The 26202-nt window shown below is 34.3% G+C and overlaps 2 protein-coding genes across 14 annotated transcripts in view; one reads left to right on the top strand and one right to left on the bottom strand.

Annotated features, from left to right (window-relative positions):
- vezt (vezatin, adherens junctions transmembrane protein) overlaps positions 1–16757 on the bottom strand; it is a 35763-nt gene extending 19006 nt beyond the window's left edge. For 3 of the 7 annotated variants that reach the window (XM_073945391.1, XM_073945393.1, XM_073945395.1), the window contains exons 1-4: positions 16594–16757; positions 8572–8709; positions 2249–2338; positions 1671–1849 (exon numbers count right to left, since the gene is read on the bottom strand). In XM_073945391.1, the coding sequence (XP_073801492.1) occupies positions 1671–1849; positions 2249–2338; positions 8572–8709; positions 16594–16629 (443 nt within the window). In that variant the 5' untranslated portion in view covers positions 16630–16757. 7 annotated transcript variants of the gene reach the window in all.
- Positions 16758–17848: 1091 nt separating this feature from the next.
- The window catches only part of fgd6 (FYVE, RhoGEF and PH domain containing 6), a 50870-nt gene continuing 42516 nt past the window's right edge, over positions 17849–26202 (top strand). For 2 of the 7 annotated variants that reach the window (XM_073946088.1, XM_073946087.1), the window contains exons 1-3: positions 17849–17915; positions 18013–18118; positions 20295–22299. In XM_073946088.1, the coding sequence (XP_073802189.1) occupies positions 18109–18118; positions 20295–22299 (2015 nt within the window). In that variant the 5' untranslated portion in view covers positions 17849–17915; positions 18013–18108. Of the gene's footprint in view, positions 18367–20294; positions 22300–25843; positions 26033–26202 lie in introns of those variants that run through there. The other 5 variants (XM_005164823.6, XM_005164822.6, XM_073946089.1 and 2 more) reach the window with 3 other exon arrangements.

The raw sequence follows: 26202 nt of genomic DNA, 5'->3' as shown, positions 1-26202 counted from the left end.
TACTACTACTAATAATAATAATAATAATAATTGCCAAATAAGTGCCAAAATAAAAGCTCTGTTGTTAAACATCTGAAAGTAAAAATACATAAATGAAATAAATAAATGAATAAATAAATAAATAAATAAACAAATACATATTTGTTTTGTAACTGTCATTTAAATTATATTCCTAATAATTTAATAGTAAATTTGCTTGCTTTTAATAATGGTTAAACAACAACAACAACAACAACAACAACAACAACAACAACAACAACAACACCATCCTTGTGTCAAAATAAAAGCTTTGCTGTTAAACATGTGAAAGCAAAAAAAAATAAAATAAATAAATAAGTAATTGTTTTGTATTATTTTTATTATTTTTATTATTGCATTATTATTATTATTATTATTATTATTATTATTATTATTATTACCATCCTTGTGCTAAAATAAAAGCTTTGTTGTTAAACATGTGAAAGCAAAAAATAAATAAATAAAGTATTTGTTTTGTAATTTTTTATGTGAATTATATCTTTAATAATTTAATAGTATTTTTTTTATTTTAATAACAATTAAATAATAACAACAACAACAATAATAATTACAATAATACAATCTTTGTGCTAAAATAAATGCTTTGTTGTAAAAAATATGATAGCAAAGTAAAAATAAATAAATAAATAAAACAAATATTTGTTTTGTAATTGTTATATAAATTTTATCTTCAATAATTTAATTTGCTTGATTTTAATAACGGTTAAATAATAATAATAATAATAATAATAATAATAATAATAATAATAATAATAATAATAATATCCTCATGGCAAAATAAAAGCTTTGTTGTTAAACGTGAAAGCAAAGTAAAAAAAAATAAGTATTTGTTTTGTAATTGTTATATAAATATTTATATTCTTATCAACAATCAAAAACAACAATATATATTTAAAAAACATTATTAAATAGATTATAAATATATTACATTAGTATTATAATTAATTTTATTGTTGATAATAATAAAAAATAGTTATATAAAAATTACAAAACAAATACTTATAGTATATATAATAAAAATAAAATAAAAATAAAAGCTCCATGGTTATATTTAGTTTTTAGTAATATAACTAAATATATTAAATTAGTATATATAACTAAATATAACCATGGAGCTTTTATTTTGATTAAAAACTACAGAGCATGTTGAACAATGATTTAAATATAATTATTAAATATAATAATAATAAGAATAATAATAATAATATTTTACAGTTCAGTAAATGCTGCAAGATGTACTGTAAATTTATTTGTGCAACTTTAATGATTCTTTATAATACGATAATAATAGTATTTATATATAATTATAAAATAATTATTATTAGTATCATGTAATAAATTATGAAATTCTTCACAGTGCATCTGTAACATAAGAATTTTTCTGTAATTAGTTTTGTTTACAAACATTTATCCAATTTGTTTGACCAGTTTTTTGAATATTATTAATAATCATTAATATGATTATTATTAATAATCAATCCCTATACAATCTCATAGCCAGTTAAAACATTTATGCTCAAAAAATTTTCTCAAATCACAATCCACCATAAGCTGCGTGTCAGTATGCTACTTTCAGTCTCTGCTGGTAACACCAGGGTGTTTTTAATCAGCACTGGTGTGTGTTTTTGTACCATATAGAGAATGTGGAGAGGCAGCGCGGTGCAGGCACAGCAGCACTGGGACAGACAGTGTCAGCAGAGCCCAGTGAGAGAACACTGGGGTCCAGCAGCTCGATCAGCTCCACGTCCTCCTGCAGCAGGACATCCTGAGACAGCAGACATCGCAGAGATGACTGGCGGAAAGCAGAATCCTGCCGGAGAACACATGCAAATCAACACAAACTCGATGTGAATCGATGCATTTACTGACTGCCTCACAGAGATATTGGGTTTCTCTACTGTAATGCTTGACAAGAGCGGAGTCTCTCAAATTATGCTTTTATCGGATTGACAATAAAGTAAAATGATTAGGTCGAGCAGGAATCAATTATAACTGTACTTTAACCTTACTTCAGTACTTGAAGTAAATAAAAACATGATTTTAAACTACAATTTATATTGAGCTGGCAATAAGGTTGTTGAAAGAAGAGCTGGTAACCCTTCACTTTTTTAAACTGACACAAAATGCCCTACATTCAGTGGTAGAATAAAAACCCAAAACATTTTAGGAGTCAAAAAAAAATTGAAGGTGAGTGAAGAGTCCTACTCACCAGCTGCTGCTCCTGCCAGTGGGTGGCGCTGTCTCGACGCAGAGGATTGAGACCCCGCAGAGCATCAACCAGCCTCCAAACACCACTCTTCTGCAAAAACACACACAGATGAATGACCACAGCAGACTCAATTTCTGAATAAAACAGCATACTGCATTCTGACATGCTTTAAACTTTGGCAAAATTGGCAAATCTGCAGACATTTTGTACTAATTCTGCACAGAAATATAAAAAAAAATCTGCAGATTTATCCAGAATAATTTGAGAGTATAGTAACTAAAAACGTAAAACATGAATAAATAAATAAATAAATAAATAAAGCTTTTTATCAATTATTTAAGGTTTGCAATGAAGATCAAGTAAGATCTATTGTTTGGTAAACAAAGCAGGTCTCTCATATAATTTATCTAATAATAAACAGAAAATGTTAGCTTAAAAACTGTATTGTGAATAAATAATATAAACATTTGCATATTAGTGTGCTGTCAAAAGATTATTCGCATCCTTAAAAAGCTTGTATTTACATTATATATACATATACATACATATTCATTCATTTTCTTTTCAGCTTAGTCCCTTTATTAACCAGGGGTCGCCACAGTGAATTGAACCGCCAACTTATTCAGCATATGTTTTGCGCAGCAGATGCCCTTCCAGCAGCAACCCAACACTGGGAAACACCCATACACTCTTGCACACACTCACATACACTACGGCCAATTTAGTTTATTCAATTAATCTGTACCGCATGTCTTTGGACTGTGGGGAAACAGGAACGCACAAAAGAAACCCACGCAAACACAGGGAAAGCATGCAAACTAAACACAAAAATGCCAACTGACCCAGCCGGGGCTCGAGTCAGCGATCTTCTTGCAGTGAGGCAACACTGCTTTATATATATATATATATATATATATATATATATATATATATATATATATATATATATATATATATATATATATATATATATATATATATATATATATATATATATATATATATATATATATATATATATATATATATATATATATATATATATATATATATACACACACACACACACACACTTGAAGTCAGAATTATTAGCTCCCCTTTGATTTTTTTAATTTCTTTTAAATATTTGCCAAATTATGTTTAACAGAGCAAGGAAATTTTCACAGTATGTCTGATAAAATATTTTTTCTTCTGGAGAAAGTCTTATTTGTTTAATTTCGGCTGGAATAAAAGCAGGTTTTAATTTTTTAAACACTATTTTTACCATTGGCCGGATCTTGGTTAAAAAAGCCTCAGCCTCCCGGGGAAAATCTATGCCAGGGTACTGGAGAGGAGGATCCGGCCAATGGTTGAACCTAGGATCCAGGAGGAACAATGCGGTTTTCGTCCGGGCCGTGGTACACTGGACCAGCTCTATACCCTCACCAGGGTGCTCCAGGGTTCATGGGAGTATGCTCAACCAGTCCACATGTGTTTTGTGGACTTGGAGAAGGCATTTGATCGTGTCCCTTGCGGCATTCTGTGGAGGGTGCTCAGGGAGTATGGGGTCAGAGGCGATCTGTTGAGGGCCGTCTCGTCCCTGTATGAACAGAGTAGGAGTCTGGTTCGCATTTCCAGCAATAAGTCAGATTTGTTTCCAGTGCATGTTGGACTCCGGCAGGGCTGCCCGTTGTCACCAATTCTATTAATAATTTTTATGGACAGAATTTCAAGGCGCAGCCTTGGGCTGGAGGGGGTCCGGTTTGGGGAACACAGGATTTCATCTCTGTTATTCGCAGATGATGTTGTTCTGTTGGCTTCATCAGACATGGACCTTCAGCATGCACTGGGGCGGTTTGCTGCCGAGTGTGACACGGCTGGGATGAGAATCAGCACCTCCAAGTCCGAGGCCATGGTGCTCCACCGGAAAAAGGTGGTTTGCCATCTCCATGTTGGAGGAAAGTCCTTACCCCAGGTGGAGGAGTTTAAGTATCTCGGGGTTTTGTTCACGAGTGAGGGAAGGATGGAACGTGAGATTGACAGGCGGATCGGTGCAGCGGCAGCAGTAATGCGGTCGATGTAGCGGTCCGTTGTGGTGAAGAAGGAGCTGAGCCGAAAAGCAAAGCACTCAATTTACCGGTCAATCTACGTTCCTACACTCACCTATGGTCATGAGCTTTGGATCATGACCGAAAAGACAAGATCTCGGATACAAGCGGCCGAAATGAGTTTCCTTTGAAGGGTGGCAGGGCGCACTCTTATGGATAGGGTGAGGAGCTCTGACACCCGGGAGGAGCTCGGAGTAGAGTCGCTGCTCCTCCACATTGAGAGAAGTCAGCTGAGGTGGCTCGGGCATCTGTTTCGGATGCCTCCTGGACGCCTACCTAGGGAGGTGTTCCAGGCATGTCCCACCAGGAGGCGGCCCCGGGGAAGACCCAGGACACGCTGGAGGGACTACTTCTCTCCCCCCGGAGGGGATCCCCCCGGAGGAGCTGGAGGAAGTGTCTGGGGATGGGGAAGTCTGGGGTTCTCTCCTAAGACTGCTGCCCCCGCGACCAGGCCCCGGAAAAGCGGCAGAAGATGAATGAATGAATGAATAAACACTATTTTAAGGTCAAAATTATTTGCCCCTTTAAGCTCTATTTTTTTAATAGTCTACAGAACAAACCATCTTCACACAATAACTTGCCTAATTACTAATTGACCCGCTTAGTTAACCTAATTAACCTAGTAAGGCCTTTAAATGTAACTTCAAGCTATGTATAAAAGTCTTGAAAAATATCTAGTAAAATATTATTTACTGTCATCATGGCAAAGATAAAAAAATCAGTTTTTAGAAATAAGTTATTAAAATTATTATGTTTAGAAATATGCTGAAAAAAAATATACACACACACACACACACACACACACACACACACACACACACACACACACACACACACACACACACACACACACACACACACACACACACACACACACACACACACACACACACACACACACACACACACACACACACACACACACACACACACACAGAATCCTAATCAGCATTTTTAGGCGGTCTCTTAATTTTTGTCCATAGCTGCTGTTTATAGCTTTATTAAAAGAACCAGTTGCTAGCATGTTTATGTTTATGTCCTCAATAACAGCCCATAGACTGATTATTGATTCCTGTCTGGGTCATGATGAGCACACAACAAGCTTTTAGCATTTTAGCCGACAAACTAAGCATCCCATTGTACATTTAAAATAGTCATTGTCATTTGAAATAAGACTTTAAAAGAATAAAGATTGTCAGTCTTAAAATCTTTAAAAAAGCATGTAGCAAATCAGAATCAGTGAGCAGTGTTGTTAAAGTATATTGTGGGCTGGTGCTTGCACACTGTGGAGGTTTCGCCTGTTTTGTCTTATTTTCTTTCTTCATGTCTTTAGTATTCAGTTGCTGTAGGACTCACATTCTAGATGCTTAGAGTGTGTGTCAGACAACTGAAGAAAAGAGAGACGGAGTATGTATGTGTGTGCGCGAGAGAGAGAGAGAAAGACTAGGAACACAAACAGGGAGTCTGAACTGTGTAAACTGCAGACAATATGATGTTCTCTGTAGAAACTTTCCAAACAAATTCTGAAATAAAAGCACAACAGCAGATAAAGCTCCACTGAAACACACTAAGATGATTTTCAGCACAATTCTTTAGTCATTTATCACTTCCTGTTCCTAAGGTGACCAGTCTTCACTTACATCCATAGCTTTTAAATAGTCACAGTTTTTTTAACAATAACAAAAGCGATAACACTTAGTCAGCACATGCTGAGGAACACTCAATAGCGAATCTAGACAAATGAGTGTGTGTGAGAGAGAGAGACTGTGTGTGTGTTTTACCAATATTCTGAAGTGTACATATTATTTCTGATATCCAATAATAGTTGTATATTTCCAAGTTTTTAGTAAAAAGTTAAGATTGTATGAATTGTAAACATTTGAAAGTACAATCATATTTAAATTATAAAAAAGTACTAGAATTAAAAAAAAATAATAAAAAATTACACACACACACACACAGAGAGAGAGAGAGAGAGAGAGAGAGAGAGAGAGAGAGAGAGAGAGAGAGAGACAGACAGAGACAGACAGACAGACAGACAGACAGCGTTTAGCTTTGGACTCTTTTTGCACGGAAATGTGACAGGATAAAGTTTAATCTCCACTGCTGTATGGATATCTGCTATGTTAATGTACAAAATAAACCTGATTTAACGTCCACAAAGTGGGATTGAAGCGTCTACCTTTATAATTGTTCTGACACGTGGCTGTGCTGATGAAGTAAAGCTTAAGTAAATCGCTGTACTTCATTAAGCACGTGCACTGTTTTAAAACATTTTAAACATGTGAAACTTACTCTTGATCACGTTAATGGTGATTGATGATCCTAGCGAACTGAACAGACCTTCTAGTCCCGGTTTACATTTACATTTAGCAGACGCTTTTATCCAAAGCGACTAACAAAAGAGGACAAGGCAGCAATTTACACAACTATAAGAGCAACAATGAATAAGTGCTATAGGCAAGTTTCAGGTATGTAAAGAAGGTGTAAGAAGCAAAACATTAGTAAATATATATATATATTTTTTATTAGTTAGAGGAGTAATCAGAGAGGGAATTGCATATTAGGAAAAGTGGAGACTAAATAGTTGAGTTATGAGTCGTTTTTTGAATACAGCGAGTGACTCTGCCATTCTGATGCAGTTAGGGAGTTCATTCCACCAACTGGGCAGATTGAGTGCGAGAATTCGGTAAAGTGATTTCTTCCCTCTTTGGGATGGAACCACGAGGTGACTTTCATTCACAGAATGCAAATTTCTGGAGGGCCTATAAATCTGCAGAAGTGAGAGCAGATAAGAAGGGGCGCAGCTGGTTGCTTTGCGCAAGTCTGGTCTTGTTGATGTGATTATACACGTGACTACCAGGACATGTTAATACGCGCAGCTGTCAATCAATTCAGTGGGCGAGGGGACCGCACTCCTATGTCAAGTTGCCGTCGGTCAGAAAACCGATCCAATTGGTCTACCATTTTTATGTTGTTAAATTGAAAAATATATATATATATATACAGCAATATACACACAGTTCTCCTAAACAACATTTGAAACCTCAAAAAAGAGGAATATTTTATTTTTATTATTATTATTATTACAATTTATATATTTATTATTAGTGTATAAGCCAAACTTCCTAATTTCAATCATTGTAAACATTAACTTCTCCTTTTTATCTAAAATAATTAATTATATTTAAACCAGGAAAATAGTATAAAACAGAAATCCTCTTTCTAAAAAATGCTAAAAAATTTATTTTAAATGAAACAAAAACTAGAAAAGTGTATATAAATGTACAATACAAATACTTGTCCTCTCATTCTGCACCAATGTGGGAAGCTTTTGGAATTTGTCAAAACAAAAATACATAACAGATTATCAAAAATGTGACTTATATTCCAAAAAGCTTTAGGGACCCAGACAAAAACTGCAGATGCCATTACAAAATGTCATCTGCAAAATCTCTTCTGTAACAAAGTTTATGTGTGTGCGTAATGGAGAAACTACTGTTGTTTTAACTCTTTCACAAAGTTTTAAATAAGTTCTCAATTGATTCAAAAATACTGCAATGGAGGAATTAAAGCTCTTTTGACTCTTTCATGCATTTGATAAGCTTTTAAGGAGTTCACAACTGATTTAAAATAACCATCATATGTCTGCATCAATCATAAAGTGCATTCAGCCTAAAATAGAAAACTTTTTTTAAGGTTTGATTAGTTAGGAAGCTAAATATATACATCATAAAATGCTGAGAGACTCAGGACTAAATTTATCCTTTTTTTGTTTTTGGTGGAAAAAGAATCAGTCTGATGTTAATGAAATGCTTTCAGTGTGTAAAGACTTGCTGGTTATGAAACGGATTTAAGATTAGCATCTAATCTGCTCGTGTTCATACAAGAAGCAGTCCCTTTCATTTAAAGGGATATGGTTTAACCAAAAATTACAATTTACACACCGTTTACTCCCCCTCAAGTGGCTATACACTATGAGTTTCTTTTTTCTGTTCAACACAATATTTTGAAGAAGGCTGAAAACTGGTATCCATTGACACAATAAGAAAAACAAATACTATGGAAGGCAATGGTTACCAGTTTCCAGCAATCTTCAAAATATCTTCTTTTGAGGAGAAAAAGTCAAACGAGTGAGTATATGATCACAGAATTTTTAGTTTTGTGTGGACTGTCCCTTCAACACTACACAGGCGTGTGTGTTGTGGTATTGGAAAGGTAAGTGCTGACACTCACTGTACGGGACTGGAGGATATCCTGAGGAAACGGAGCCTCCTCTCCTCCAGCGCCGGGCTCCTCCTCTTGAGAAACGGGAGTACATGCCTCAAAATCTGTGTGTCCTAAATCCTGCAAATACTGGAACAGTGGAGAATTCTGCAGGAGCAAAAGAGACGTAGCATTAAATAAACACGAGTCAGTGGTAAATGAGGATGTCCGAATTACCAAAAAATAAATAAATAAATAAATAAAAAACACATATTTTGTAATAGGGCTTGACATTTTTAAGAACAGAAAAAAATGTAGAGGAAAGCCATCAAAATAACAACAGAAACGCACTTTAAAACCTAAACAAGCAAAATTACAAATGTTGTACATTCTATTTGACTGCTGAACCATTGCAATGTCAGAAAAACTACATAAGAACAGCAAAAGAACCATTTATTCAGTCATGCATCGCTCACATGCACCTGTTCCAGGTTCCATTGATTACACACAACCAGAGCCAGAGGATCATTATGAGACTATAATCCCCTTTTCTTCCATGTGTTCAAAATAATGAGAATACTTCCATCACAGAATTGCAAAGCTCTGCCATCTTGTTTTTTTTGTCTGTTCCTGCGAGGAGCTCACTTTCTCATTAAGTGCAATTCAACAAAATTAAACAAATTGATTCAGCAAACCATTTTTTTAAGTGTATTAATTAATCTAAAAAAGTAACTCGAGTTACATTTTTAAAAAGTTTTTTAAGAATTGCATTACTTGTTCCTTAGGAAAGTATTCATTTAGTTGTGTAAATTTATATTTTTTCAGTTTTAAAATAAATTTAAGTAATATTATTGGCTAATATAAAAACGTTCATATGATTTACATACAATAAAGTTTGTAAAGTAATAATTTCTTTTTAGTAGATATATGGTGTGTATATATGTGTATATATATATATATACATACATATACATATACATATATATATATATATATATATATATATATATATATATATATATATACATATATATATATATATATACATATATATATATATATATATATATATATACATATATATATATATACATATATATATATATATATACATATATATATATATATATATATACATATATATATATATATATATATATATATATATATATATATATATATATATATATATATATATATATATATATATATATATATATATATATATATATATATGGTAACACTTTACAATAAGGTTCATTAGTTAATGCATTTACTAACATGAACTAATCATGAACAACACATGTACAGCATTTACTAATCATAATTAAACATTTACTAATGCATTATTAACATCCAAGTCCATGCTTGTTAACATTAGTTAATGCACCATGAGTTAACATGAACTAACAATGAACTACTGTATTTTCATTAACTAACGTTAACTAACATGAACAAATACAGTAGTAAATGTGTTGTTCATTGTTTGTTCATGTTAGTAAATGCATTAATTAACATTAACTAATGAACCTTATTGTAAAGTGTGACCATATATATATATATATATATATATATATATATATATATATATATATATATATATATATATATATATATATATATATATATATATATATATATATTATGAGACTTGCTTTGTTTACCAAATAATGGACTAATGGATCTAATAAGATTTGCATAGTAAACCTGAAATAAAAGTTAAAAATGTATATATTTTTTATTTAACATAAAATGTTTTTGTTACGATACACCCAAAATCACTCCGCATAAATCCGCAGATTTTTTACCATATTCTGTGCAGAAATAGCAAAAATGTATGCAGATTCTTCTGGCGCTAGTTAACACACTTACTTAACAGACAACATATTTTTAGTCTCTTATTCTTTGGAATTTTTAAAGTCTTTTTAAAAAGTGATAAAAACATCCTGTTTTACAATATTAGTCATAATTAATTATGCTAACAATAAAGTGCAAAAAACACAATTACCCTATATATCCAAGAAACAATTACACCATATTGCAATTTTTATACAATATATCAAATATACCAGAGTTATAATACACTAAAATTACAAGTAAAACCATAAAACTAAAACAAGTTTAACTTGGAGTTTAATGTAATCAAATCAAAATAACTAAATCATAACAAAAAACGCACAATCAAATTGCTAAAACCAAGTTTTAAATTGATCAATTATTAATAAAATTCTATTAATAAAAACTGCAATGACATTAAAATGACATTTGCACAATTTACAATAATTAAAGTGTAGTTAATTAGTTCTGCTTTGTGAGTTACCAAAAACTAACAATGAATGACTGTATTTTTACAAACTAAAGTTAATAAAGAAGAATAAATACATTGTTCATTGATTGTTCATGTTATATAATTAACAGAAATGAACTTTAAATCATTTTCATTCGACACATCAGTAACCCGCATGCATTTCAAAACATTTCAACATAACAATTCTGTTTCGTCCGGTCCTTTAAGCAGCTTCAGCCATTATTTAATGAAGGAAAATTGTAAACAAATATAATAATGATGATCAAACAGGTCAAATAATAATAAAAGGTCATGATTCCGATCAGTCTCTCAGCAAACAGAAATGCCAGAAACAACATCTTTTCCTTTCTTTTTTTCCCCTCCCTTACCTCTCGCACATCTCTTGCTCTGGTCCTGGATCTTCTCAAACGCACCATTACTTAACAGAAGATGTAGATCCCACAACCTCGCGGTTCACAATTAATTAGCACAACCCAGATTCTTACCATAGCCACTGGATTTGAGTTGCTCAAGAGCTTTGGAATTCTCCTTCTTATTTCAGTCAAATCTTGCCACCCGTCATCATGAACTTTGGATCTTTTTGAGTGTAAAGCTGATTTGCGGTGAGAGGAATTGGTTTGGAGAGCGTTTATTGATGTGAGAGAGCAGCTAAACTAGCCTGCGGCAAAGGACCTGATTTTAGGTCACAGAATGAGAGCATACTGAATCCCACTGTTTTTATTTTCAAGTCTGGATTAAACATGATGATGTACAGCAGATATGACCCTTTTAAAAGCATGGTAAAAATCGGACCTGCTCAACACCATATGGCAACATCTGAAATCCACAAAATTAGATTTCTGCAGCTACTAGGGCTGCCCAATACTGGGAAAATATGTGATACTGCTGTTGAGTACAAGCGACACTTATTGCGATATAACATTTCACCAGATAAAAGCTGATTTTATTAGCTTTTTGTAAAATATTGTATTAATGTAATGATGACCATACTAAAATAAACAGGTAATAAAGATGATTGTTCTGATCTAATAAAATTTTCTGATCTAAAAAAGCTGTCAAGGTGCAAACATTTAGACGGTAACCTGGGGAGACATCCTGACTCGTATTAGCTGTTGTATTGTTCCTCTCTTGTCATTACTCATGTCTTAAGTATTAATTTTCAGCTCTACACCGTAAACATATCTGTTAAAGGTGCAGTATGCAAGTTTGACACCCAATGGGTAAACTAGGTATTGCATTCCTAAATCAAACTTAATGCAAGTGCGGGTTGCCAGATTGAGGACAAAAAGGAGCAAGTCTGAGACTCTGGCCTAAAGGTGGATTTAAGGCTGATTTAATTTTTGTTCTAAATAAAAGCAACGGCATGTGATAGTAGGAATATTTTCCATATTAAAAAGAGTTTTTGTTCTGACAAACACCTCAAATTGATATATTAGAAACGGCTTCTTTTTCTTGCAGCCGAACAACAGGAAAAACTAACAATGATCACTGCACACCTCATGTGCTTTATTCAGCGTTAAATACTAACAATGTGAGTTTGGATGCCATTTTACAAACATCTATTGCAATACTACTTAAAGCAGTAGTAGAGAGTTCACCTCAGATCTTGAAAATAAAATGAACCTTCAGAATTTAAATTTAGAACTGCAACTCAAAACCAACACATACTGATTCAGCATGTACATTTAATAATGTTATTAACTATTAATATTAATTAGATTATAAACCTTACCATTTCCTGAGTAAGTGCATATTCTGTGCTTCTAAATGGCTGTATTTAAATTTCTGTCAAGGTTCTTCTGGTGCAAACTGTCAAATTGCTTATCACTGCAAATCTTGTGTTGTTAGGACATGCGGTTACAATGCAACCTGCTCGCCTAATGTTTACGCTCGTAACGTTTATATTATTTGCTAACTAATAACCTCATGTGGAACTCTGAATCTGCCTCTCATTTCGAAGTCTGCTACTCTCCACTGGACGTCACATTTTGGTCATGAGCACATGCTATGAGAGTCTTTCTAAATGAATGAATGAATGAATGAATGAATGAAATATGCTGTTTTCTATCAAGGCAACCAGTGGTGCAGATATATTGATAATTGACTAAAGTGGCATTCGGGGGGTTAAAATAACAAAAACAAAGCCAGCATTCCATTCTGGAACACACATTTTTCAAAGCAGAATAACTGACTTCAGCATTGTTTTTCAAACAAAAAGGTTCATTTAGCATGTTTCTGAAATATTTGCAAACATATTATGGTACTTTTATGTTTTAGAAGAGTCAAAAACCTACATAAAGCACCTTTAACTAACAGTTTCTGTATTTTGTGTTTTCCGTTTATTTACGGTTGATCACTGCACTGTGGACTTTTCCAGGTTACAGCAAAACAAAGTGACTTTTAATGATATTTGAGTAGTTTAAAAAAAATAAATGTATAAGAAATAATATATAAAGAAATAAGTTTGTAAAATAACAGAAAATGTATTAGGGATGCACAATATTGGAAAAAAACTGACATTGCAATCATTTGTTTCTCTGCAATATATATTGCAATATTTAAGTAATTTCACAAGATGATTTATATAATTATATTAAGAAAGAATTAACAATTTTACAAAATTTTGTCGGGAATGTATTTGTTTTAATGTATAATAAACAAACTACAAGCATAAATGATTACAATAAAACAAAGATGCAAATAAATGCTTTATGGTTTTCTGGATATTCTACTGAGTTAAAATCAAAACTAACAATCTAATGTAATGAAATGTAAAAAAAAAAAAAGTATAGTTTTCATTGTGTTAAAAAATACAATAAATCTTTGTTACTCTCCAGATTTGATGACTTCTTGTGCCCAAATATACATGCCCTAAAAAATAATTTTGTTCACTGGATTGGAGATAAACTTTGCTATTTTTATTGCTGTCAAACTAAACAACTTAAAATTGCGGAATCTGCGAAGTGACTATTGCGATTTCCATGCTGAAACTATAATATTGTGCAGCCCTAAAATGTACTTTCAGTTTGCTACTAGGATTTTGTATTTTTATATATAACTACTGACTATTTACATCACCTTAACTATTAAAATGTTCATAATAGTAATTTTTTTCTTACATTTTCATGGTTAAAGGTTGATGAAAAAAGGATTAGAGTCCTATGATGCTATTCAAAGGCATTAAAAAATGGTGCAAAATAAATAAAAACTGCTAATTTGAGAATATTTTTATAGTGCCACATTATGATTTGCATAGAACTATTAGATTTAAAAATCTGAACAATAAGTAATGTCAAAACTAACAATTTATTAATTCATTCATTATTTTTCTTTAGATTAATTTAAAGCCAACATTGATGAAAAATAAATTGTTACGGGGTTCATAAATATTCCATTTGCTTTCCAGTAATTTATTCCAGCCATTGCCACAAATAGGCAAATGAATTAAATCAAATCTAGATCAATGCACACAACCGTTTCCCTGGTGATGATGCAGCATCATTGACGTTGATCTGAAATCCCCTGCATCATAAAAGTGCACCAGGGCCACACATGCTTTGATGCATGATGCTCATAATTTAATTTAAAGACAACAAAATAAAACAGACCACAGATGAAAAGAAACTGACTGCATATACACAGCTGTGTCACAAAATCCTCGCCGGCTGCCTGCAATAGATACCTTTTAGTCGTCTAGTCTCAAAACACCTACTGTACCTATAGGAAGCATTTTCATTCATCGCAGTTTGAATGAAAACCTAATATACAGCTATTTAGACACAAAAACTAAGCCAGAAATCCCCTTAAAATATCTAACTACAAAAAGCATGTTTTTTGACATATTGATTTACCATTTATATAATCACATTACACTTTTACTAAAAAAAAGCATGCTTAATTTGGGGTAAAGACAAAAAAAGAACTAAATAAAATAATGTTTTGGTTTATTTATTGTAAAACATTCAATGTTGGTAAGCGATTAGGTATTTTATGGAATTCAACAAACAAATGAATCCATCAATTAAATAAAACATTTAATTTTGGTAGGTTTTTGGGACATTTATGTCATCCACATTTTATATGTAATTTGTTATTTAATACCATGTCAGCATCTAAGGCAATTTTCATGGCAAGAACATTTAATAATAAATATACAATTAATATTTAACAAACAAATGAACACATACATTAAATACATTTTTTGTGATAATATTTAGTTTTATTTGTCGTGAAACATTTAATTTTGGTAAGCGATTAGGTATATTTATGGTTGAAAATGCAGTCTATGTAGATGTTTTGAAACTATAGATGTCCTAAAATGAAGGTAGGTTTTGAGACTATCATGTTATTTACAGTTATTATGCATGCATTTTTATTTAATGCCACGTCACCAACCAAGGCCATTTTCATGGCAAGAACATTTCAATAATAAATAGACAATTAAAATTCAACAAACAAATGAATACATAAATAAAATGGGATTTTTAGCGCTATTACATGTCACTTTGCTAAAAATGTCAGTTCATTTCATAAAAAAAATCTTCTGGAATCATAAAAAGCAGAACAGTCCAGTAAAATATTTTACAGTAAGGGAAATTGTGCAGTATTAACATTGAGTGGGGTCTTCACGTTTGAGCAAAAAAACATAGGTTAATCTTGTATGTCCAAAACGACATCTGGTAAAAATCACTTGATCAAATCTAGTCTTAAAATTTTGTTCGATACTTCAGGTTGTATTTCATACAGTTTATTAATTTGCAATGCATCTCACTATTCTTGTCACTAGTTTAAAATGTAAACAAACCCAGCAAAAAATTATATGATAAGACTGGTTTTGTAGATGGTGAACTTTAGTTAAAAGGATGATCATTTTTGAAGATTCCGTCACTTGGAGGCATGCTTTGGAGACAAAAAATTATTCTTTTGCTAGACATTTTCTATATGTTCCAATGCTGAAAGTAAAGAAGGGGTTTCAGCTCTGAATACTGAGCAATTATAGGCAGACTGATTCCAAAACGTGGTTGTTCAGTCACCATTGCTGCTGCTACACCTACAGTACGTGCAAAATGCTGTCAAGAAAAGGCAGCCCAGTGATTTGAGTCTAAAATGCCAAAATTACAAAATTTAACCATGGATTAACTACAAATAATAATCATTTTAAAAGTTACCACAAAATAATCATGGTTGTGCTATTCATAGTTTAACTTAAAATACTCCTTCACTCTTAACTATTGTTTTATTGTAGTAAAACTAGTCTTAAGGTCTTTGTTTTTTATGTTGTTTATCACAAAACAGTTTCACTGTAGTGTAAATAGTATTTTAGACCCAAAAACTATTTGGATACTATCCTCTTTTATTGTTATGGTGATTAAATTGACAATATACATTACATGTATAGGGATCACAACATCAAATCCTAGTAAGCTGCCTACCTAGGCAACAATTTAGGCATTACAACCTAGTGCTTGATGCGCCTATGATGCCTAAATTGTAGTCTATTTAGCACTCACCCAATTTGTAAGAAACCATGTCTCATGTCATGTCGTATTGTATGAAAAAAATGCAAACTTACTTTGCAATGCGACGTGGTAAATAAGCAGCTACAAGTCATTGTAGAGGTGTATATATGAAGGAGTGTTTATGTGCTAAATGCAAGCTGCTAACTGCATCTCTAACGCTATGACTGATATTTAGCAGCTGCTGTATGTCCGAGTACACGCAGGCTTCTATATGGAAAAACTCACCTCGAACACAACTTCTTCATCAAAATCCTCAGTCATTGCTCTCCGCCATATGTGTCCATCAGTTGCGCATGCTGGGATGGTGGTCGTTTTGAATTACAGGAGGGATCTGAACAGCTTCTGCTGAATGCGCAGAGACACGCCATGACTTGAACTACACTTCCCATGATTCACAGTTCTTCTTCTTCTTTTTTTGACTAGGAGCTTTGCGAAGAGTGGACGTACCGACATCTACTGGAGTGTTATGGGTACAGTGGGACAGTGTAACAGTTTCACTGCGTGGTAAAAAAAAGAGGTTTGACGAAAATGTTATTTCACAAAATGTCGTGTTTTAAAACACACTTGTTTTACATAAATTTTATTAATTTACTTTAGAATGTCTAAGTGTGAGTTTTTGTCTTGCGTGTGATGTCTGTGTCTTATTTATTTATTTATTTATTTATTTATTATTAGTCTTTTATAACGTATTGATATAAATATTATCATTAGTATTAGTAGTAGTATTATTATTATTTTTTCATTTAAAACTATTTAATATGACATCTGTTTAGTTTGATTTGTTTTATTATCAAATATCCGTTGTGCAAACAGAAGTTTCTGTCTAAAACATTTGCAGTGAATAAAGCTAAATAGCCTATTTAACTTAACTTAAATGTAATTTTAAATTATTAATATTTATTAAATTAATATTTTATTTAATTTCATATTTAATGTTTACATGTTTGACTATAAGAGGTTTCATAACAACTTCTTTCTTATTCATAAACAGCATTAGAAACATTTATTTGTTTATTTATTTATCATGAGGCGCCGTAGTGCTTTACAGTGATGTTTAAACTCTCAAATGAACTGTTCTTTTGAATCGGTTCGTTTCGATGTAATTGCTTTTACATCCTGGAATTGCTTTTTCTTAAACTGGATATGACATGTTAATAACTTAGCTGTTTATAACTGAAAATAAAGGTGGACAAATATCTATAACTTACATAGTTAGCAGGTAAAGTTGAAACGAACTAATTTGTTTAGAAGGATCACTTTTATTTAAGTATATAAATTATTATTTCGAATATCACATCTTAAAAAGCTATTATTAAAATTCCATAATCAGTCTAGTTTTTATTTTTGTACTTATTTATGTAAACTTAAATGGCTGAGACATATAAGGGATTCGTTTTTGAAATGATTCACTGAATCGCTTTGTTCATTGAACCGATTCCACTCGCAAGCAATCTAACATCACGGCGGCGGTGCCTCTAGCGGTGGACTCTGGACGTTTTATTGAACTCTTTGACTGGGCTTCGCCGTTCCAGCTTTACAAAGCGGTGGTAAAAATAATGGAAAGCACGGAACTCATTCCACGCTTCTAGAAATACAACAAGTTTGGAGGATATTTTGAAGATATCGAGTTGCCTTTCCTTTTAGGACTCGCGATGGCTCCAGCTAGGAAAAAAGAGCGGAATGTAAAGGATCTGTGCTGAATGCAGCTCATTCATGGACTAAAGGACTCGTTTGGGGACCATGAGTACAGGTTAGTTTCCTGGATGAATAACCATCAGCTTCTTCTCTCTACAAGCAGTCTGTGTAGGGAAGTCAGAAATGTGGGGCATATTTGGTAAAATGTTGCAACATTTAACGGGTTCCTTATAATATTTCCAAGTGTTGCAACCGGTGGAACTTTAATGAAGTAGCAGCTTCAGAGTTTCTAAAGTCTCTTTCAGAGGCTAATCTTGTGCTAACGGGACGATTTGCCCAAGAATAAATCTGTGGATGAAGAAGGTAAGAGATGATAATGTTTTGGAATGTTTTTCAGAGCAAAGCCTGGCTGAGGGGATTTTGTGTTTACAGACTCATTCAGGATTTTCCCAAGCATACCACACAGGATACTGTGTCTACTATCTTTTGTTTCAACTTTGTTTTATTTTCTTAGCTTCTTGCGCGCACACAAACATTTAGGACAAACATTTACTTTTTCTTTGTTCTCTTCATTCGATATGGACTCTATGGAGAGTGCGGCTAAAGATAACAATAAACGAAAAGTCCCGTGATTTTCTTTCCACTGTTGTAAGGAACTCAATCCCAGAACATTAGCCTGGTGACTCGGTCTCTCGTGCTGCTGCTTCAGCTCGATCTCTGTCCGCTGACCCGGAGCTCAAACACGGGCCCCAAAGACGCTCCGTCCGGCCGAAAAGCACGAGCTCCGGATCAGAGAGAAGAATGAGCGGAGGAGGGCGCCTCCGGGATTAGTCTTGGATTGCTTCCCTCGGAATGGGAAGACCACATTTCCTCAAGAGAGCATCAACAAATCTAAGCTTTTTTTTCCACCGAGAGTGCTGTCTAAGTGATTTCAGTGAAGTGTAGAAAGTTATTTTCTTCTTCAGTCAAACGTTTAGTGGAAGAAAGGTCAGAAAATTGCATTATGTTGAGTTATCATGTTAGTTTGTTTTAAAACAAACAAATTAAAAACAATAAACGTAATAGCTAACTTATAAGTATCCATCACTCTTCTGATGCAGAATTGATTATTTTTAATGGCTGTAACTGAGGTTGCTAGATGTTGTAGGAAAGATAATGGATAGAATATTTATTTTTCATTGTTTTCCTAAGTGTGTAATTAATGTAGGCATAAATTATTATTATTTTTAAAGTATAAAGAAAAATAAAATTTTTTTGATTAAAAACTACTCACAAAAGGTAAAGGTCTTAAGGACATAAGTAAACAACATCTTTGTTTTAAGGTTGTTAATACTGTCTATATTCAATATCTGCTACTGTAATTTATACATTTATTTATATATGTAAATGTAACAAGGCAATAAATACATTTTTGCATATATGTGGCCTCTTTTGGGAGTATGTAAGAGTGGATTAAGGAAAAGTTCTGAAAGGTGAATTATGATTTACTTTGATGGTCTAAACATAATGACCCTTGTGAAATTAGATTTGTAAAGAATATTTAACGCTGTGTTATGAGCTTTACTGGAATGTACTTTTCTGAATTCTTGTAACTGACCTGATTTGACTCATTGAAATCTCACACAACCATAGGTTGAGAATGAAAGGTTTGCCTCCTGTATTATTAAATGTTTTGCATATGTACAATAAGTGGTCACATGTATTCTAGTCTTCATATACATGCTTCTGTAAAGAGGTTACAAATATATGCACACCTGAAATTATGCAATACCAAGCCAATAGATACTAGTTCTATATTTTTCAAGAGTTGACTCCCAAAATAAACCTCCAAATCCATAAGTTTTCTGTTTTTAGTTGAAAATGCTGTTGTGTAAATGTAAAAGAAATAGATTAATGTCTAAAGTTAATTTATATTTGCATATATGTAGCTTGGGATTTGTTTGTAAGAGATGATCAAGGAGAAGTTCTGAAATGTGAATGATGATTTACTTTGACGGTCTGAAAATAATGACCCTTGTGAAATTAAATTTGTAAATAATATTTTAAGCCAATAACACTTCATGAGCTGTACTAGAAGGTGCTATTCTGGATTCTTGTAACAGACCTAACAGCCCATTAAAATCTCGCAGGATCTCACACAACCATAAAAGTAGGGAAACTAAAATAAAACTAGTTTGGTTAATGCATATGTATGGATATCTCAGAACTGCAATTCTGTCATGTGTGTATGTGGTGTACAAGACTATTCTTGGAATTCATGTAGTTGTTTCTTTTTTTGTGAGTTCATTTAGGAATGAAGAAACCACCAGTTGCCCCCAAACCCAAGCTGGTTCCATTGCATAAACCATCACCTCCCCCTATTGCCCCAAAACCAGAGATCCTACTGCCTTCACCCTCACCCACTGCACACAAGAGAGGCAAACCTGCTGTTGCCCCCAAGCCATGTCTCCTCAAAGCCCCTCAGAAACCTGTTCAGGCAAGGCAAGATCATTGCAAGAATCAGCACCCCCCTGTCTCCAAAAATGGGGGTCCTGCTCTACTATCCTCAAACCTGTCTCATTACATTATACCGCCCTGTAATAAAGTTTGTCATCTTGCTAATAACAAATCAAATGATTCTAAGGAAATATCTAGAGAAGCAACCCTAACAACAGAAGTCGGTGTTTTCAAAGAAGGCGACAGCCCAAAAGAACATTTGTTTTCCAATGACACATGGGAACATACTGCCCGATCTGAACATGTGCAGGAACAAGTGCCCACAGACTCAACCCAAATGTCCACTGAGGCCCAAGATGAAACAAACTCTCCCTCAGTAGAAAAGGACCAGACAAGTACGCAAGTACTAACTTCTGACCATATCCCAAGACACTGTCCTACAGAACCCCTACAGGAACGTTCATCAGAGGTTAAAGAGACTGGCAATGTTTTTAGCTCCTGTACTAGTGACAGTGTTGGTGTCCCTGCACCACCCAGCAAGCCTCTCCCTGTACCTCATCCACGACGCCCTCGGAGGGCACTTCTAAGGCAGAATGTTGTGGAAATTGCACCTTCGGACACTCAAGCAGATATACCAACAGAGACTCCTGAAAATGCTCAATCAGACGGATTACAAGAAACTCCCAAAAACACAACCTGCCACTCCCACACAAGCACATTACAAAATGCATGTTGTCCTAAAGAGGACATTGAAAACACAGACACTGACTCCTCAACCAAAAGTGATCCTTTGCACAAGGTAGACTCCTTTTACAATGCACAAACTGAAGACATGCCTTCTGATTTAGACTCCACCCATTATTCTGTTCCAACAAATGGTGCAACTTTAGCTTCCATGGACACAGCTGTGGAGGATGGGTCGCAACCTCCAGCTCCGCCACCTCGGCAGAAATCCCTCCCACAAATGGTCGATTCATTGTGCAAGGCCTCAACATCAGTGGACAACTTGCTCTTGCATTGCCAGTCAGATCTTCAAGAGGTTACGAGTAATGATGAAGATGCAGAAAGTGATGATGAAGATGATGGGGCATATGGAGATTTTGCTCGCTACCCAATAACTCGGAGTCTTCCGAAACAAATCAAGCTTAGCTGTGGATCTCAAGTCATAGCTATCACCAAGCCATATATTGATGGAGATGAAAAGTCACCAAAAGTCATGCCTAAAAAGCCACAACGAAACAGTCTTCCCGCATCTGTTGCATTGCGAAAGCAAGGCACACCTCCTCCACTTCCCAACTCCAATCCTCCAGTATTCGGAGAACTTCCGGCACCTCCTCAAGAGAAACCTTCATGGAGAGTTGCCCTCCCTAGCATCCCACTCTTCAGTAGAAACCAGCCGACCCGTAGTAACAGCCAACCACAAGCCGGAGTTGTGGGATCGGTTTTTGTCAAACAAAGAGCAAAGTCATTTTCTTCTGCAGATCTTCAGAGAGTTGACAATGGATCGGAAGCCTCTGAGCAGTTGGCTCGGTCAGATCAAACACGAAGAAGCCTGCGGAAACTGCTAGAGCTGCGTGTTTGTGCACGGTTGCTGCCGAAGTTGCTCCGCAGTGGACAGTCCTTGGATTGCACTCGCACTGATTCGGAATATGAGGAGCATAAAGCCGTACCTGCTAATCAAGTCACATCTGGCGATGATGAAGAGGCTCAAGGTGACAGCGAGGCAGACTGTGGAGTGGAATATGAGAACGTCCCATTATATGAGGAGATCCCAGAATACATGAACCTGCCGTGGGTGTATTCTAACCAAGATGCTGACACAGACGTGTATGAAGTGCAGGAGCCATGTGAGGCAAACAGGTCAGTTTGTATATACTGTTCATGTTTAATGTCATCTTTCATACACCCATACTGAATTACAACTGTATTGTTTATTAGGTTCTGGATTTAGGAATGTGCTCAGTCTTATGTGCCAAGTACAAACAGAAGTACTTAGGGTTAACAATGCCATAGTAAAAAATGTCTTTAGTTAAACATTTAGATGTTTTGCTAGTAGAATAATATAATGTAATGGTTTGTCTGAAAAAGTGTATTTATAATAGGGTAGAAAAATATGAGGCACAGTATTTGATATGTGGAGAATAGATTGAGTAATTCTTGGTGCGATCATTATTTTACTTGCTTAAGGTATTTCAGCTTGGCAGAATACAACAGCACCAGTTTAAAAGGATATCTAAAAGTAAGAAAACAATTTAAATATTTTACAAAGGTTTGCTAAGCTTGTGTGTTATTATGTGGGCATCCGAGTTTAGCAGTCTAAGATCAGTCTTGCCAGCTATGTGGATTGTCAACAGAATCGTGCTACTTTTACACTGTTGCTAGTGGATGTTGTTTTGTATGTGGGTTCAAGTAAGGGCAAGTGCAAGAGATTTCAGCCAAGTAAGATCCCTTGAAATGTGACAAGGTGGACAACAAGATTCGTAAATTTTAAAGCTTCATGAAATTGTGCAAGTTAGCAGTAGCACCTGCCAGTATAAATTATCATTTTTATGAGATTCATCCAATCAACTCTGAGCAACATGACGCATCTCTGATGCAAAAAAAACAAAAAACAAAACAAAACACTGGTTTGTCTCTCTGCAAATTTAAAAGGTCACAATTTAGCAAAACACTTTAAAAGATAAAGTCATATGATTTTTTAAAAAAAATTTTATGACTAATTATACAATACAATACAATTATTATTGTTACAATTATTTATAATTATTACATCCATAACCATTAATATGCATAAAGAACCTTTCATATTAAGAGTCATTTTTGTCATCAAAATAAACTTTGCTTATGCATCAAATCTTTAAATATCTTCAACAAAACATTACAAAAACAGATCCTTTATAATGAGGTCAGCATTACAGTCAGCAGTTGCTGTATTTGCAATCAGACTAAGATGAATCATGGTTTTACTGACATGACATGATTTTTGCTTCTGTGTTATGAAATGTCGTAATGTTGAATTGAGCTCATGACTGTGAGCCAGAAGATCTCAGTAGAAAATTCAGAGAATGAGAGAAACGAGTGTGGGAGAAACAGAGAGAGAGGGAAAGGTTATTTTCCAGTGGCTCAGCTCTCTTCTCTACAGACATTTCCTGCTCTGGCCACTGAAAATAACCCACAGGAAAATGGCCCAACCTGGACTCAAAGAGTGGACTGTAGCCCTCTCACACACACACACTTTTCATGACTACACTGACCACAGCAATACGGTGCATGTGTGCATCTATATATTTGTTGCTTTGTGGGTTTTAAACATTCATGTGAACAAATCACAACAGATGAAACCTGCAGATGATCTGGATTCTAAACCATTAAAGGCACAGAAGTGGTTCCAAACCTTTTTGGGTTAATTGTTTCTGTTGAACACAAAAGAAGGTATTTTTAAGGAAATTTGTATCCTAACAGCCATTGACACCCATAGTAGTGAAAAAGTACTGTGGAGGCCAAAAAAATATCCTCAAGCAGAATTGGAACAAGTGTAGATTATAAATGATGACAGAAACTACCATTTTAAATCCATTCACATCTTTAATGAGAATTACAAATATTAATAATCATTCTAAATATGTAAGAATAGAGTCCACATCTTGAGTTTTACAATACAAACCACAGCTGATCAAATATGAACACACACAATCAGAATCCACCTAGATTTAAAAAAAAGTTCCAAGGACAGGCCAGATCCTGGCTGTATCTGCCCCATACACACTTAAATAGTGCACTATTTGAGAGAGCAGCCATTTTTAGTATTGTCCAAAACCATAATGGATGTTCTGAAGTGCATTTAAGCAATCCCACAATGCACTGCAATAATGACTGTACAACTAAAGGCTGATTTATACTTCTGCTTCAAGTGCACGTGTATCCTCTGGCACAGACTTTGCGCGGGTGTACAGTATACCCCTCACAGAGGCTGATGTGCACCTCGCAAAAAATAGATGTAACTGCATGTCGCAACGACGCATAGCGCAAGCTCTGTGATTGGTCGGCTTGGTAGCTGTGACCAGTGTGGGTGGGGACAGAGCCGCTCGAGCCCGATGGAGCGAGTGTTTACAAGTGTCAAGTCCCGTGAAGTAGCTCTAGATGGAAACTGTTGTTTTGTGTTTACCTTATGATTAATAATGTTGAACATCCAATGTTTCCCCCCTCTGAATCCACAAGTTTAGCTACTTGTACATAAAGTAGCGTTCAGTAAAATTAAAACACCCGCATAAAAACACGACACAGAGAAACATAAAAACTGCCAGCTAATGTTTTGGAAGTGTTATTGCAGAGCAACACAAACAGCATGCAGAAGTATAACGCACGACTATGCGCAAGGTAGGCAACATGGGTCACGCCGATCACTTGATGCAGAAGTATTAATCAACCTTAATAGACTCTGAAAGGCAAGAGTACACCCATAATGCATTGAGTTTGTGCTCCAAAAGAATTTTCACATCTGACCACAAGCGAAATCCTATCAGTGTAATTTTTTTAATTAATTAATATTAAATTGTTAAGTTACCGTTTGTATAAATCACAAGAATACTTTTGTTTCATTACTAATAGACAGTTCGCTAAGTGTTAAATAGAAGTGTTATAACAGGGCCTGACCGAGAAGTTAAAGATCTAATCCATCTGAGGAATTAATCAACTAGCAAAACCCAAACAAATTTGGCATCCCTTTAGTGCACTCAGTGCTCGACTTCACTCACTAGTTGTCAATTACTCTTTTTAAGATGACTATTTTAGTGGACTAATGTGGGAAAAACAAATGAGAGTATAAGGGCGATTTTAGATAAAGCTACTCTTTGACTTTAACTCAGTGTCTGACAAAAAAAAAAATTCTGCTCATCACTCCATGTTTCAAGTGACACATTCTGCTCCTGGGGAACCAACGTCCTACAGAGTTTAGCTGCAATAAGCTTCAAAACACTTGAAAGACTTTGATTAGCTGGTTTAAGTTTAAATAGAGTTAAAGTAAACCATCTGAGTCAGTGGCACTAGAGGAGCTGGTCTGGACACCACTGATCTTTGCATTTTTAATCAATGTGGCCAGTGTAATAAAGAGGTTAAAAAGAGTTTCTTTATTTTGTTAAACACAAAGGGAGATATTTTAAAGAATGCTGAAAACCTGTGTAACCATTCATTTTCATAGAAGGAAAAACTAATACTATAAAATTCAATGGTTACAGTTTTTTTTTTAGCTTTCTTCAAATTATCTTCTTTTGTGTTCAACAACAGATTTGAAACTTGAAAGTGAAGGGGTGACATTGACAAACTTTTCAGTTTTGGATGAACTATCCCTTTAGGAAACACAAATTTAGAAACACAGATTCCAAATTTTTGACTTCTTTGTTAACAGCGATGACTGTTGAATTTGTAAACGCATTCTTGACCTTCATCTCACATTGGCTTGTCTGTGATGAGCTCTCAGTGCCAGCGAAACAGCGTTGTGCTGAACTTGCAGTTGGTTTCCAGATGCACAGGACGTTGAATCAAGCTTGTGGTCGTGTGTTTGGAAATGTCAGCATGTTACCAACAAATATTTACAGTCATGTGGCCTGAAGCCATTGATCATTATAGTAATAATAGAACACATACGTTATTTTTTTATCATCAGTATAAAAACTAAACTCTTTATTTGAATATACTGAATATGGCTGAACAATATGTTTCAGCATCGATATCACAATGTCAGTGTCCCAATAAGATTTGCAATGT

The sequence above is a fragment of the Danio rerio genome, chromosome 4 (assembly GCF_049306965.1).
Source record: "Danio rerio strain Tuebingen ecotype United States chromosome 4, GRCz12tu, whole genome shotgun sequence".
In the NCBI taxonomy this organism is placed as follows: Eukaryota; Metazoa; Chordata; class Actinopteri; order Cypriniformes; family Danionidae; genus Danio; species Danio rerio.
This window is presented reverse-complemented; position numbering and strand designations above follow the sequence as displayed.